The 14,580-nt window shown below is 48.5% G+C and overlaps 1 protein-coding gene across 4 annotated transcripts in view; it reads left to right on the top strand.

The window, feature by feature from the left end:
• LOC130525359 (rabphilin-3A-like) overlaps positions 1 to 7,778 on the top strand; it is a 17,479-nt gene extending 9,701 nt beyond the window's left edge. For all 4 annotated transcript variants that reach the window (XM_057032060.1, XM_057032062.1, XM_057032063.1 and 1 more), the window contains 11 exons: positions 1,869 to 2,048; positions 2,131 to 2,295; positions 2,468 to 2,547; positions 2,627 to 2,701; positions 2,976 to 3,085; positions 3,807 to 3,933; positions 4,020 to 4,076; positions 4,152 to 4,306; positions 5,143 to 5,224; positions 5,306 to 5,402; positions 5,552 to 7,778. In XM_057032060.1, coding sequence (XP_056888040.1) covers positions 1,869 to 2,048; positions 2,131 to 2,295; positions 2,468 to 2,547; positions 2,627 to 2,701; positions 2,976 to 3,085; positions 3,807 to 3,933; positions 4,020 to 4,076; positions 4,152 to 4,306; positions 5,143 to 5,224; positions 5,306 to 5,402; positions 5,552 to 5,682 — 1,259 coding nt within the window. In that variant the 3' untranslated portion in view covers positions 5,683 to 7,778. The remainder of the gene's footprint in view (positions 1 to 1,868; positions 2,049 to 2,130; positions 2,296 to 2,467; positions 2,548 to 2,626; positions 2,702 to 2,975; positions 3,086 to 3,806; positions 3,934 to 4,019; positions 4,077 to 4,151; positions 4,307 to 5,142; positions 5,225 to 5,305; positions 5,403 to 5,551) is intronic.
• Positions 7,779 to 14,580: the final 6,802 nt, after the last annotated feature.

The raw sequence follows: 14,580 nt of genomic DNA, 5'->3' as shown, positions 1-14,580 counted from the left end.
ATGGATGGATGGCTGGATGGATGGATGGATGGATGGATGGATGGGTGGATGGAGGATGGATGGATGGGTGAGTGGGTGGGTGGATGGAGGATGGATGGGTGGATGGATGGATGGATAAGTGGTTGGGTGGATGGATGGATGGATGGATGGATGATGGATGGATGGGTGGGTGGATGGATGATGGGTGGATGGATGGATGGGTGAGTGGGTGGGTGGATGGTGGATGGATGGATGATGGATGGATGGATGAGTGGTTGGGTGGATGGAGGGATGGATGGATGATGGATGGGTGGGTGGATGGATGGATGATGGATGGATGGATTTATGGATGGATGGATGGATGGATGATGGATGGATGGGTGGATGGATGATGGATGGATGGGTGGGTGGATGGATGGGTGGGGATGGATGGATGGATGGATGGATGGGTGGATGGATGATGGATGGATGATGGATGGGTGGATGGATGGGTGGATGGATGGATGGATGAATGATGGATGGGTGGATGGATGGATGGATGGATGGATGGGTGGGTGGATGGATGGATGGATGGATGGATGGATAGATAGATAGATAGATAGATAGATAGATAGATAGATAGATAGATAGATAGATAGATAGATAGACAGACAGACAGACAGACAGACAGACAGACAGACAGACAGGCAGACAGACAGACAGACAGACAGACAGACAGACAGGACCGGTGGAGGAGGATCCAGTACAAAGCTGGAGCAGGCTGAGCGAGGCAGGAAGGAAGGTGGCGTTGGCACGGCTGCAGGCAGCGAAACACGATGGATGAATAAGCAAAAATGGGAGCTGAGGAGAAACACCAACAGGGAACCCTCAACCTCTACAGGCCAGGCAGCAGGTAGCAGGTAGCAGGCAGCCTGTAGCAGGTAGCCTGTAGCAATGCTTCTCTTCATTTTCATTTGAAATTAAAGCACATGTTTTCTCCATATCCCAAGATGTGTATTTTTTCTCCAATGAGGTGAGGTTACCAAAGCACTCCATCCGTCCATCTGCTCCTGGTCCGGCCCCTTTGTCAAATGTTAGAACCCATTGTGGCCCACGAATCAAAATGTTTGCCCACCCCTGGTGTAGCAGGTAGCCTGTAGCAGGTAGCCTGTAGCAGGCAGCCTGTAGCAGGTAGCCTGTAGCAGGCAGCCTGTAGCAGGCAGCCTGTAGCAGGTAGCCTGTAGCAGGCAGCCTGTAGCAGTAGCCTGTAGCAGGCAGCCTGTAGCAGGTAGCCTGTAGCAGGTAGCCTGTAGCAGGCAGCCTGTAGCAGGTAGCTGTAGCAGGCAGCCTGTAGCAGGTAGCCTGTAGCAGGCAGCCTGTAGCAGGTAGCAGGCAGCCTGTAGCAGGTAGCCTGTAGCAGGTAGCCTGTAGCAGGCAGCCTGTAGCAGGAGCCTGTAGCAGGCAGCGTGTAGCAGGTAGCCTGTAGCAGGTAGCCTGTAGCAGGTAGCCTGTAGCAGGCAGCCTGTAGCAGGTAGCCTGTAGCAGGTAGCCTGTAGCAGGCAGCCTGTAGCAGGTAGCAGGCAGCCTGTAGCAGGTAGCCTGTAGCAGGTAGCCTGTAGCAGGTAGCCTGTAGCAGGTAGCCTGTAGCAGGCAGCCTGTAGCAGGTAGCCTGTAGCAGGTAGCCTGTAGCAGGTAGCCTGTAGCAGGCAGCCTGTAGCAGGTAGCCTGTAGCAGGTAGCCTGTAGCAGGCAGCCTGTAGCGGGCAGCCTGTAGCAGGTAGCCTGTAGCGGGCAGCAGCCAAGGGTTATTTTGGTGTATGTCCTGTAATACTGGAGCCTGCTGTGGTTTAGCCACACACCTGCTGCACCTGTGCCGCCTGATGGTCTTTCCATGCTTGCTGTTATCAACAGGGCCACCAGCCCATGCTGGATACCCTCGCGTGGCCCCCAAACCATCCTTGCCATCCATGGCCACAGGTGGGGCTCGCCATGGCGACGCTGGTCAGGGCAGCCCAGTGGTGATGAAGAAGACGGTACCTGTCCAGAGCTCCAGACCACCGCCCACAGCATCAGCCACGGCGGCCCAGCAGGGTGAGCACAGCTGGGCCAGAACCTCACGCTGAAGAACATGGAGGCACTTTAGCTGCGTGATCTTCTATGAATGTGTTTGCAGATGCTGGACTTTACTCTGCCGCCGCTCCTCCGGAACAGATGGCTCCTGCTGCCGTGAGAGACGAGAGGAGGCAGCCTGCCGCCTTCAGTGCCCCCCCTGCCCGCCAGCAGCCCCCCCCAGCTGAGGAAGAGGAGGGGGGCAACGACTACGACTCTGATGAAGCCAGTGAGGACACCCTTTCATTTCTGCTCTTTCATTTCAGTCACACACCTCATAGATATTAGCGACGCGTCATTATTATATGCACACGTGTCTCTTTAAAATGTCCAAATGTCCTGCGCTCCTACTGTGTCCACTCTTCTCTGGACATAAATGTGCTACCTGGGTTCTCTTCCAGCCACTCTGGGCTCTCTAGAGTTCGGTCTACACTACGACCAGGAGAGCAACAGTCTCCACTGTAGCATCCTGAAAGCAAAGGTAACCTCCCATGATTGATGCTCGGGAATGGCACCCTTGTCGTGCTCTCCTTTACCATGATCCTGCTGTCCGTGCACAGGGACTAAAGCCCATGGACTCAAACGGACTGGCAGATCCTTATGTCAAGCTCCACCTGCTGCCAGGGGCCAATAAGGTAGAAAACGCCTCACTTTCTACATAAAGCTCTCACGGGTTTGAAAAGATGAACTGAATTCATGGTAAAGGTGGTGATTTGAAACGTATGGACGGGAGACCGTGCTGCTGCAGCTCAAGCCTGACACCATGTGGTGGTTTAGAATAATTAGAGTCATGTCGTTAATGTTTGGAGAGAGGTTACCTTGCTATTATAACGACCACAGCAACACACTGTCCTGGAGCAGCTGCAGATGTGGCAGCCTCTACTGACTGGTCTACATTAAATCTGACAGTCCACCAAGCTACGCACAAAGACCCTGAGGAACACCCGCAACCCCCTGTGGAACGAGACTCTCACCTACCACGGACTGACGGAGGAGGACCTGCAACGCAAGACCCTCAGGTCAGCACTCAAGCACGCCACCTGGAGTAGTAATCAGGAGCAGTAGTAGTAGTAGCAGCGAGAGTAGTAGTAGTAGCAGCGAGAGTAGTAGTAGTAGTAGTGGCAGCGAGAGTAGTAGTAGTAGTAGCAGCGAGAGTAGTAGTAGTAGTAGCAGCAGTAGTAGTAGTAGTAGTAGCAGCAGCGAGAGTAGTAGTAGTAGCAGCAGTAGTAGTAGTAGCAGCAGCGAGAGTAGTAGTAGTAGTAGTAGTAGTAGTAGTTGTAACTCGAGTAGTAGTAGCAGCTGCAGCAGCAGCGAGAGTAGTAGCAGCTGCAGCAGCAGTAGTGAGAGTAGTAGCAGTAGTAGTAGTAGCAGCAGCAGCGAGAGTAGTAGTAGTAGCAGCAGCAGTGAGAGTAGTAGCAGCTGCAGCAGTAGCAGCAGTAGTAGTAGCAGCAGCAGTAGCAGCAGTAGTAGTAGTAGCAGCAGTAGCAGCAGTAGTAGTAGCAGCAGTAGTAGCAGCAGCAGTAGCAGCAGCAGTAGTAGTAGTAGCAGCAGCAGTAGCAGCAGTAGCAGCAGTAGCAGTAGTAGTAGTAGCAGCAGCAGCAGTAGTAGTAGCAGTAGCAGCAGCAGCAGTAGTAGTAGCAGCAGCAGTAGCAGCAGTAGTATTAGTAGTATTTACAGTTTTTGGCCAAATGTTGTGTCTCTCCCTCTGTCCAATGTCCGAATGTCCCCTGACGCGTCCAGGCTGTCTGTCTGTGATGAGGACAAGTTTGGACATAATGAATTTATCGGGGAAACCCGAGTTGCTCTGAAGAAGCTGAAGCTGAACCAGAAGAAGGTCTTCAACGTGTGCCTGGAGAGAGTCGTCCCTGTGCGTTTGAGCCCACCTCCATCATCGAAGCTCTGGTCTTCATCCAGAGATGTTTGCTAACCTGCTGCTCTTCCATCCATCCACAGACAAAGAGAACTGCAACAGCAGGGGGCGCCAGAGGGATCTCTCTCTACGAAGACGAGGCAATTAGCGTTTATGACCTAGCAAATACGCCAACGTTGACAGGTTCATCTAACCACTCCTCCACCCTGTTTCAGACTGGGAAGGAGGGAGGGGAGCACGAGGAGCGTGGTCGCATTCTGATATCCCTGATGTACAGCTCCCAGTCCAACAACCTAATTGTGGGCATCGTGCGCTGCGTTCACCTGGCTGCCATGGATGCTAACGGCTACTCTGACCCGTATGTCAAAATGTAAGTTCGAGCCACATGAGGAGCATCGTTAAAGTCGAAACACTACTGAAGCTTTAGGATGTAAAGAAACCAAAAGAAATGATGGAAAAAATGTTCAGCCTTCAGTTTGAGGTGTAACATGAACAATTCCACTGAAAAGGAAACGGAAATCTTCAAGGAGAAGGGGAGGAGGAGGAGGAGGTGGGGGGAGGAGGTGGGGGAAGGAAGAGGAGGGGAAGGTGGTAGGGGGAGGAGGAGGGAAGGAGGAGGAAGGGGAGGAGGGGGAAGAGGAGGAGGGAAGGAGGAGGGGGAAGAGGAGGAGGAAGAGGAGGTGGGGGAGAAAGGGGAAGAGGAAGTGGAGGAGGGAAGGAGGAGAATGAGGTAGAGGAGGTGGGGGGAGGAAGAGGAAGTGGAGGAGGAGGAGGGGGAAGAGGAGGAGGAGGAGGAAGGGGAGGAGGGGGAAGAGGAGGAGGAGGAAGGAGGAGGAGGGGGAAGAGGAGGAGGAGGAGGAAGGGGAGGAGGGGGGAGGGTGGGGGGGGAGGAAGAGAGGGAGGTGGGGGGAGGAGGGAAGGAGGAGGAAGGGGAGGAGGGGGAAGAGGCGGAGGGAAGGAGGAGGAAGAGGAGGTGGGGGAGGAAGAGGAGGAGGAGGAGGAAGGGGAGGAGGGGGGAGGGTGGGGGGGGAGGAGAAGGGGAGGAGTTTATGTTTGGGCCTCCAAAGGTGTGAGTGAGTAGGGGGCTGCACCTTCCAGATCCGCCCTGATTTCTCCTCCTTCCTGTCGCCACTCTGAGTTTTCCTGACTGTAGATCACAGATCCGTGATCCACCAGATCACTTCAGTGTCCCTCTGTGATTGACAGATGTCTGAAGCCTGACATGGGGAAGAAGGGCAAGTGCAAAACACAAATCAAGAAGAGGACGTTAAACCCGGAGTTTAATGAGGTCTGTAAGCGTTGGCCCAGAAGGTGGCGCCGCCCTCATTTACCTGCTAGAAATTGAGGAATTTTCTGGATTTACTTTCAGGAATTCAGCTACGACATCAAACACAGCGAGCTAGCCAAGAAGACTCTAGATATCTCCGTGTGGGATTACGACATCGGAAAGTCCAACGACTATATTGGTAAGTGATGCTCAAGCTCCAGATCCGAAGGCTGAACTGGAAGCTCGTCACTTTGATCTGGAATAATTGGTGGACAGCTAGCGCAGATGCTAGCTGCACGGTCAGGGACCCTCACCTCAGGGCAACAACCCGGTCTGTCTCCCCCACAGGTGGGTGTCAGCTGGGGATCACTGCTAAAGGGGAGCGGCTCAAGCACTGGTACGAGTGTTTGAAGAACAAGGACAAGAAGATCGAGCGCTGGCACACCTTGTACAACGAGAATCACGTCGCTAGCGATTAACTTTCGCTCCACGCGTCACAGTTTTTCATGAAAGTTAGTTTCCATTTATCAGCGAATGCCTCTTTTCAATGTTCCACGCTGACTCAGCATCTCCCGGACAGGCTCCATCTCTTCCCTGCATTTGTTCTGCTTTCATGGCCTGTGCTGATGTTTACTCTCCTTGTGGGACAAATTGTGGTGTGAGTAAATTAGACATGTATACTTCGCTGATATTATGTATTAGAGCTGACCATGACGCGTCTGAAGTGTCCCGCAGAGCAACATCTGACCTGGGTTTGGACGCCAAGTCAGAGGAGACGCAGCTTCACACGTCTCGACTCTCGTGTGTAGTTCAAGAAATCAAGAAATGTTTAGATTGCTCAGGTTAGCATAGATATTTGATGCACAGTTGATGGACGTAAGCTAGCTTAAACTTTGTTGCTGTTCAGTTGTGATCTTTAAATTAGCAGAGACATCTGTGGGGCTACTAGAGCTGCGAGGAGATTTTCAGTTCTTGATCGATAATGAGGCAAACAGAAAACAACCCTTTCTTCTCTTTGAATATGTAATCTGGCAGGGCACAACTCTGTCTCCCTCCTCCTCTTCCTCAATCTGTCACCTCGCTGCGTTTTTTAATGTCGTGTTTACAAAATGTGCAACAGTTGCCTCCTCCCCTGGAAGGAGGCGTTGGGTCGCATCGGAGGGTCTAACCACGCGTCTGCACCTCCTCGCCTGGCTCTCCAGTGCTGTTCTTCAGAGGCTGGTCAGTCTAAATCTGGAGGTATTTTTAGTCTGCTCTAGAAACATAGTTACATTTCCTCTGGAAGGCGGAGAGATACAAAATGGCTGTTTCTGCTGCAGCTTGTTCAGCCAATCTTTTATTCATAAGTGATCAAGCTGATTTGAGAAGCCTTAAACCATTTTAATTAGCTTCAAAGCTGACTCTCACCCCCGAGATCAACGTGTTGGCATGACCGAGTGGCTTGAAAAACGGTTGATATGAGCTACCGTGGCTTCGTCGACATCGTTCAGGGGTGTCAAACTAATCTCAGTCCACAATTTGATCCTGTTTGCTGCATGACCCAGTGAATATTGATGTTATGCATAAATAACGGGAACGCTAAATGCATCTCCTGTATTTCATATTTCTCCACGACTCTTAATTTAGGCGCAGCCCTAGCTGACAAATCAAAATGGTTTCATGTCTTTGATCATTTTAAGCATGGATTCGTCCCTAAGTGGGCCAGACTGGAGCCTCAGGCGGGCCGGATCTGGCCCGCGGGCCCCAGGTTTAACACCTTTGATCTAAAACATTATATTTCTTCTCTTAAAAGTTGCAGGGAAATATGGGAAGTCTAAGTTCCACAGCGGGTGAACAATTCCTGCAATTCCTTGCATGCTCCGTGCTTCGGACTCTGGCGTGCCTCGGCCCGTTGTGGCCCACTTCTGCCCTAACCCAACACACACTTTGCACAATCGTGGGTGATCACCCTCGGCCACAGCGCGACCCTCAAGGCTTTAGCGTATGTCTGTATGCGCAACACAGAAAACTACCGAAAGCACACTTTACAGAGTGAAGATGCCACAATTTATAGAGCAGTGTGCAACTGAGACTAGCATCAAAGACAACGACAAAAGATCCTATGCATGATGTGTCTTGTGCTTCAAGAGATATATATATATATATATATATACTTTGTAATAAATGAATGCTATCCCATTAATGTTTACACTTCTGCGCACATAACAGTCCTGTTAATAATGTACTTTATATAGAAAAGACCATATTCTGCATGATTATGGGAGCTAAGTGTAGCTGCAACGGCATCCACAGGAGAACTAGTTAATTAACTGAGCACATTCACGATCGTTGTCCCTCCGGCAGCGATCCGTCGTGTCCAAAAACCTTCCTAAAATCCTTAAAGATGAAGCGCGAGGACATTTGTCAACAGGCGTCTCTTCGAGCTGCAGCTTGTCTTCTACTTGGTTCTACTGGATGATGGCAGCGTTTGTACCGCGCGCATGCACCGGAAATATGGATGTTAGCAAACACATCAAATGCATGTCAAGATTTTGCAAAGAGTTTACACAGAAAAATAAAATCTAATGAAAATGCAGCGTGTAAGTTCATGTGTGTGGGGGGGATTGAAATAATATTTATTGATAGTCTACTCACTATCACGTCCTGAATTCTACAAAGAAGGTCAAAAAGGTGGCTCCTGGTTCAGGGCTTTGAAAGGCTGAGGCAGAAGGCTGGTTGGGAGGATAAAGACACTGGGGGTTGGGGGTTCGTCTCCCTCCGGTGTCCGGATGGAGCTGGTGGTCTTACCAATTCAAAACTGGAACAAAGTCACGGGCCAACACTGAGATTTATTGAAAAAGAATCTTCCTACAACAGGGAACCTTTTGATATGGATCCAAACTAGTTTTGCTCAACAACTGAACATGGAACAAGCAAAGCTAAACACAATAAAATATATGATTTATTACTGCACACATGCAAAATTAAAATTAAAAAAACACATCACTGGCATTCATTTCTTCTCTTTTAAATTTCAACAGGAATCGTTTTCCGTTGTAAGTTAAATGTGACGCTTTTTCGTCTACTTTTGGCACCTTTGAGTCATTTCCAGGTTTGTGCTTGTCTTGGTGTTGTGTTTTATACTGTCATCTGTTGTTGTTCTCCTTGTGATGCACATTGGCTCCACATACAAGACAGACAGGCCCGTCTTTTACACATTTAAACAGATATTCTGCCTCCTACCTTTTCAGAAAGGTCCTATTTTCTGACTTTCCATGAATCATTTTTCAGAGGGGGTAGTGCGGCATATAAGGACGCTGTGACTACTTCCTCTTGCTTGGTGGTTGGCAAGCCACAAATTGGTGCATTACCACCACCAAATTATGTGGAGTGTTGATTTACACACCAAAACACCAGCAGAGCATTCTGGTACTTGTAGTATTAGCAAATGCGCTTTAAGTGATAATACCGGCGGGCCAGCTCTAATAGTCAGTTGGTATGGCTGCGCGGGCCAAATATAATTACATTACGGGCCAGATTTGGCCCACGGGCCAGAGTTTGACACCTATGTCCTAATGTCTCCTCTTGGTGCTGGTTCTTCCTGGTCCTGCCTCCTCTTGGTCCTGTCTCCTCCTCTCCTGGTTCCTCCTGGTCCTGTCTCCTCCTGGTCCCGTCTCCTGAGTCCTCAGCTGGTCCTGTTCCGTTCTGTGCTCTCTGGTTTGCATCGATTAAAGTGCTCTCAGAACTCGAGTCCTTCTCCCTGTCTGCATTCTGGGCTTCGGTCTGTGCCTCTATATTAACAGCTGAATGTCCACTTTAGTCCCACCTGCACTGAAGGTCATGAAAGGAACCAAAACAGCCTTAATAAGATAATGTAAATACCAAAAAAGAAAATACCAGGAGTTTTTTTTTTATTGCTGGTAGCTCCAGTTACATAAAATGTTTGTGAAAAGTTTCACGTGTATGTGAAGCTATCTACGAAATAACTTTGATTCCTAACAGAATTATAAATGTGGTATCAAGCAGCAGTTAACGTGATGATTAAATGCACGGAGCGATCCAGCGTCCTCCCCACCCTGCTGATAGACGTTGGGACACAGCAGCCTCTTGGACTATGAGCTATAACAACTCTTTTATTCATGAGACTGGTGTTTTTTCCCTTTCACCAGTCCCAGAGCCTTCGTTAAAAATTCTGACCCATTTCTGCAGCAACGACCACCAACCAACCGCTCCCGCCGTCAGCCCAGGTTCTCAGGTTCACCTCTCCATGGTAGAGACTCCTCTAATCCCTTGTTTTTCCCAGTATTCCAACCGCAGCTTCTCTACCAGAATGTTGGGTGCCTTATTCCCGCCTGACTGATTTCCTGTTGCCGACCTTGCCTGCTCCATCGCAGCCCCACTAACGTGCCTCACCTTCTGCCTGACCACGCCCCTGTCTGCTCCCCCACCTAGCTCCCATCTGCAGGGTTCCCCCTCTGCTGGGACTGCTTCTTTCATTTGGGATCAAAGCAAGGACCACACACCGGTGGAACTTAATTGTGGACTTTTTTCGTGGTTTTTTGGGGTTCATCTAGCTGGTTTCTCTGCCAGGAACCCTCAGAAATGCCCAAACACATATGCTGTGAGGATCACATCGGGCAGAACATTAACTAGGAGAAGCTGTGGTTCTGTGCTATCACTGTTCTGATGGGCAAACAAAGCAATAGTCTCTGAATTTCTGAAATCTAGTTGAAGCGTCGAGCATTCTGACACACATACGGATTAGACCCAAATGCAGAAGGACATGGTTCATTTTCAAAAGAGAAGGTAGATTTAATTATAGATTAAGGTTAATACCACTAAGGCTGGAACATTTCAGAATACAAAGATAAACTGTCACTTTATAAATGGATATCCTACCCTGGATGGATGAAGGCAGCATGGATGGGTAAAGGTTAAGCAGAAGGAACAGCTACTTCAGTGGCTCCTGTGAGAGTGAAGGTCTTTCAAACCTTAAGGACAAGCTGTGGCCCCAGTCAGACACCACGTCCTTGGGGAAACGATGCAAATGGAATACATGCAACAGCATCACCAGTTGTTCCAAAATGAAACAGTTTGCAAAATCTGTCTACCACTGAGAGAATGGTAGTGCTACCTGCAGGAGGAGTCGATGTGAAGTCTAGCTAACCTGTTCCCTAACTCCCCATGTACCAGCTCCCACCACACTGGAGGATGGTGTGATACTGGAAGAGCTACAGTTAGAGACTCCTGTGAAAAACTGGAGTGACAAGGCATCGGGCTTGATTTTTTTTGGAACAGCATAAGACAAACGGAAATTGAATCTTTTAAAGAAAAGACAATGGCTGTCGTGAGTTCAGCCTCTTAGAGCGGAGCTACTCCAGGTTTTTGTGGTCAGTCCAGACGAGAAACTGTTGCGCCGCACCTTACAACCAGTGTTGCCTCCCCTCCAAGCCCACCTTCACCTCCCTGCTACCCGCATCATAGTTCCTTTCCAAAGAGACAGTCGCCATGAGGGGGAGGCACATGGGTGGAGTCTGTTATCCACTGGGGACCAGTGGGACGGCAATGCTCCCCCTCCCATCTCAGAGGCATCCACCTCAACTGGAATCCCCTGAAACCTGTGTGTGTGTGTGTGTGTGTGTGTGTGTGTGAATCGAGCCATCAGAACAATTCACAACACTTCCAACACATCAATCCCTTATTTCTGAAATCCAAACCAGCCCAGAGAAGACACAGGTGTGCCAGCTGGTGCTGACCAGCACAGAGAAGACACAGGTGTGCCAGCAGGTGCTGACCAGCACAGAGAAGACACAGGTGTGCCAGCAGGTGCTGACCAGCACAGAGAAGACACAGGTGTGCTGGATTGCACTGATTGAGAAGGAGCAGACAGTCAAAAAGAAAGGGTTCTCCATTTCAGCTGCTGGGGTAATACATTCTGAATACACATCTTATTGTCCAAACATGTATCACTTCAAACACAAGTGAAGTTTATCTTCTCTGAATAAAGGGAGGAAGTCTTAACCTTCATCATTTACCATTCATCTGTCTTTGGTATTACGTTACCGTTGCTATTGGTGCGGCTGCTCTTACTCTTTCCATTGTCTTTGTAGATTTCGTGAGCCTTATCATCACTGTCGTATTGCAAATGTTGACATTTTTGCTGAAGCTACTGCATGTCTGAGGGATCCCTCATCTAGGGTTCTCCTTTGGGCTTCTTCTTTTTCCTAAAGGGATTTTCCTGACCCTGACCCCTACCAAATGATAGGCACTGCAAAGAGGGTCGGTGTCTTTGGCAGTGATTCAGTTCAGTCCATGACAGTTGCTGCAGGGCCTAAAGCAAATTGTCCTTTTTGTCCACAAAGAAAATCCTTCACCCGTTGGAGAGAGGCGAATAATCCCTGCTTTAAGAGAAGAAGAGATGTACTCATGCATTTCTTTGCCTTCTGGGGCAGAGCGAGAATAGAGGCGATCTCTGGAGGGACAGGCTCCTAGCAACAGATCAATTAAACAATCCATCTCCATATCGGAGGCAGTGAAGTGGCTCAGGACTTGTTAAACAACTCCTTGAGATCATGATAAGGCTGTGAAACTGTGGATAGATCAGGATAATCAGGATTACACTAAGTGAGACTCTGGAGTGTGACTGTGTGAGACCCTGAACGACCTGTTTTATGCTGGGCAGAATGTTGAGAATCAGCAGAATAGAGGAGGAGGAAAACAGTCCTCTAGGCAGCTCTCCCTCTAACCCCAAATCTCCCCAGTGGGCCAATTAACTTTGGGACTGTTCTGGACTAACCAAGGGAATCTAGAATGAGCATGTGTAATGTTGAAAACCTAGCTGTTTGGTGACTTGGTACAGTAACCTCACAGTTAAACGCTAGCTTCTAGGGGTTTGAGAAGGGGAAGTACAGTTACTTTAGGTTTCTGGCAAGGTCTTTGTCCATAAAACTTTAATCAGAACCAGACTCTAGAAACACTTTAACCTTAACCGAGAGCACCTGGGACACTAGCTACAGATAGATAGTTCTGCACCTTCCTCTTATGCTGGCACTTCTGCTGCAGAACCAGCTGGTTGATAGGGAATGGGGCACCTCGGGGAAGCTGGACTTTTTCTCAGGGGGTTGCTTATCTTGATGGTCCAGGTGATGAAAAATTTAAGGTCAGCAGGGAGCTTCAAGGAAACCAATTGGTCCAAAGTTCCAAAGTCAATGACCTAGTCAACAACTGGACCTTTACCTTTACGTACATCCATGAGAGCCCAGGTGGTTTGTGGAGTGGAGTGATCAAAAACCTTTGACAGTAGAGGTGAAGAGGTTCAGAGTGTTACAGATAGGAGGTTCACCAGCTCCTTTTGCTGTAGTCCATGTGTCTACTTGCTCATAGAGATGTAAAATGATGAAGGCCACCTTGGAATGCTTGCTGGGAAAGGCTGCAGGCCCAAATGCTCTCCACATGAATCCACAAAAAAGGTTCAGCAATTGATCTTATCTCCAGAAAAGTGCTCTGGTCGAGATACTGAGAGTAGAATTAGACAAAATAGAAAATAATGAACTGAAATGAACATACATACGCCCGACATGGCAAAAAGGTTCCTCTTGAGTGACAGTCTGTTGTCAAACCGATATGGGTCAGGCAAGGGCGCACGGGTGGTGACGTGGCACTTTTATTTCAGAATCCTTTATCGGATTTCTTAATGGTTTAAATGAGCTGCAGCCCAGGATGTGAACTTATGTTGACTGTGGTTCAATTAGTGGTGAGTTTAACATCCTTATTTACAGCCCTCAGGACAACTGAACCTGTTTGACACTCTTGACAAATATGGAGTGTGCAACAGAGCCTCCACACACACTTTGGACTACCGTGTCTGATATTGCCATGTCTGATCATCACTGTTTTGAATTTGAGAACATTATAGGCAAAAATATCAGCACGAATAATCACAAAATAGTTTATTTGGTTAATCAGGTTTCCTTTTCAACCCCCCCACAGAAAAGTTGGTGGACATTATACAAATACAGGTGATTATTCAAAAAGGTTCAAGTCATGGCCTCAGATTTTGTGAGGTGTTTTATCACAGACCCTAAAAACTGTTGACATTAAACCATTGTTAACGAAGAACAATGTAGACTTTGAATGGCTCATTAAAAATTCTATTGTTTCTTTGGCTCTGCAGGAAATTATGGCAATTCTAGAGCGAGTACATGTAAACAAGTGCTGACCTGTGGGGACGCATGCATTTACCCTCTTTCAGCTGCGGGGGCTTTTTTGGCCATTTGGTGGTGACAATGCTTTATTTGGGCAAAAAATACAGGAGCCTTCCAAGACACTGTGTACACTTCCTTTCATGAGGATCCTTTGGCGAGCATGTCTGGTGCTAGCCATCTCAGTACTTCCAGCTCTGCCAGAACACCTTCAGACCCCTGCCAAGGAGCAGTACCCCCAAGCAAGGTGCCAAGCCCACAAAATGGGCCCTGTGGTGAGCTGGCGATGTACCCTTCACCCATGTCTGCACAAAAGCGATGAAGAAGGAGGCGATATCCAGTGTCTTTAGAGGTGATCAATAGACTGGAGCATGACAGAGGAAGACATCTGTAAATGTGCACATCGAAAACATAGTTTGGCATCGTTTGTGGACATATTTGAACGTCTCTGAAGCTCCGAGTGACATGTCAGTGGCGTTTTCCCCCATGACCGGCCAGAAAAACCCAAACCATCACTGTCAACTCACAACAGGGAGGCTTGGAGCACCCTTATTCCGTTTTATCTCAGAATTTGCAAGTTCCCCTGGTGTCAGTGCGAGTTTCCAACTGTTTCCTCTCACAGCCTCGACAATTCCAGCAGTGATAAAACCCAATATGAAACCATGAAGGTCATAACAGGTGAAAGAGGCCCATTTCATTGTGCTCCTGGAGGTCTGCAGTGTGAGTAATTAGCACATTAATTAGCACACTCAAACACTTTGCCTCAACATATGTTGCTCACCAGTGTCCATTTTAGCAAAAGCCAGTGATGTGTGATGAGGTGTGAATGCAAAATGTATTTAGCAAATAGAACCAATTCAAGATACAAATATTACAGAGCTCCGTGCCAGTTCAAAACCCTACAATAACAAAGTCAATTGTCAGGGCATGAAGCCTGACAACCTAGCTATCCCTTGATTTAGGCTAATTATTGATGCTAATCCAGTCCAATGTTGTCTTCTGATTGGATGACCTCGTCTTCTTCTTCCAGTTCCATTGGATGAAGCACAGTCCTTGTTCTCCGTTGTTTCCCAGATAGCCAGGTCAAAGTTCACCTTCTTCTTGCAGAGGAACTTACCAACACCACTAACCTCTGCTGTCCAGTTTTACGGTGGGTGTTCAACGCTTTCAGCCAGATTACAATTATCTAAGCAGCAG

This window comes from Takifugu flavidus, chromosome 5 (genome assembly GCF_003711565.1).
Source record: "Takifugu flavidus isolate HTHZ2018 chromosome 5, ASM371156v2, whole genome shotgun sequence".
Taxonomy (NCBI): domain Eukaryota; kingdom Metazoa; phylum Chordata; class Actinopteri; order Tetraodontiformes; family Tetraodontidae; genus Takifugu; species Takifugu flavidus.
This window is presented reverse-complemented; position numbering and strand designations above follow the sequence as displayed.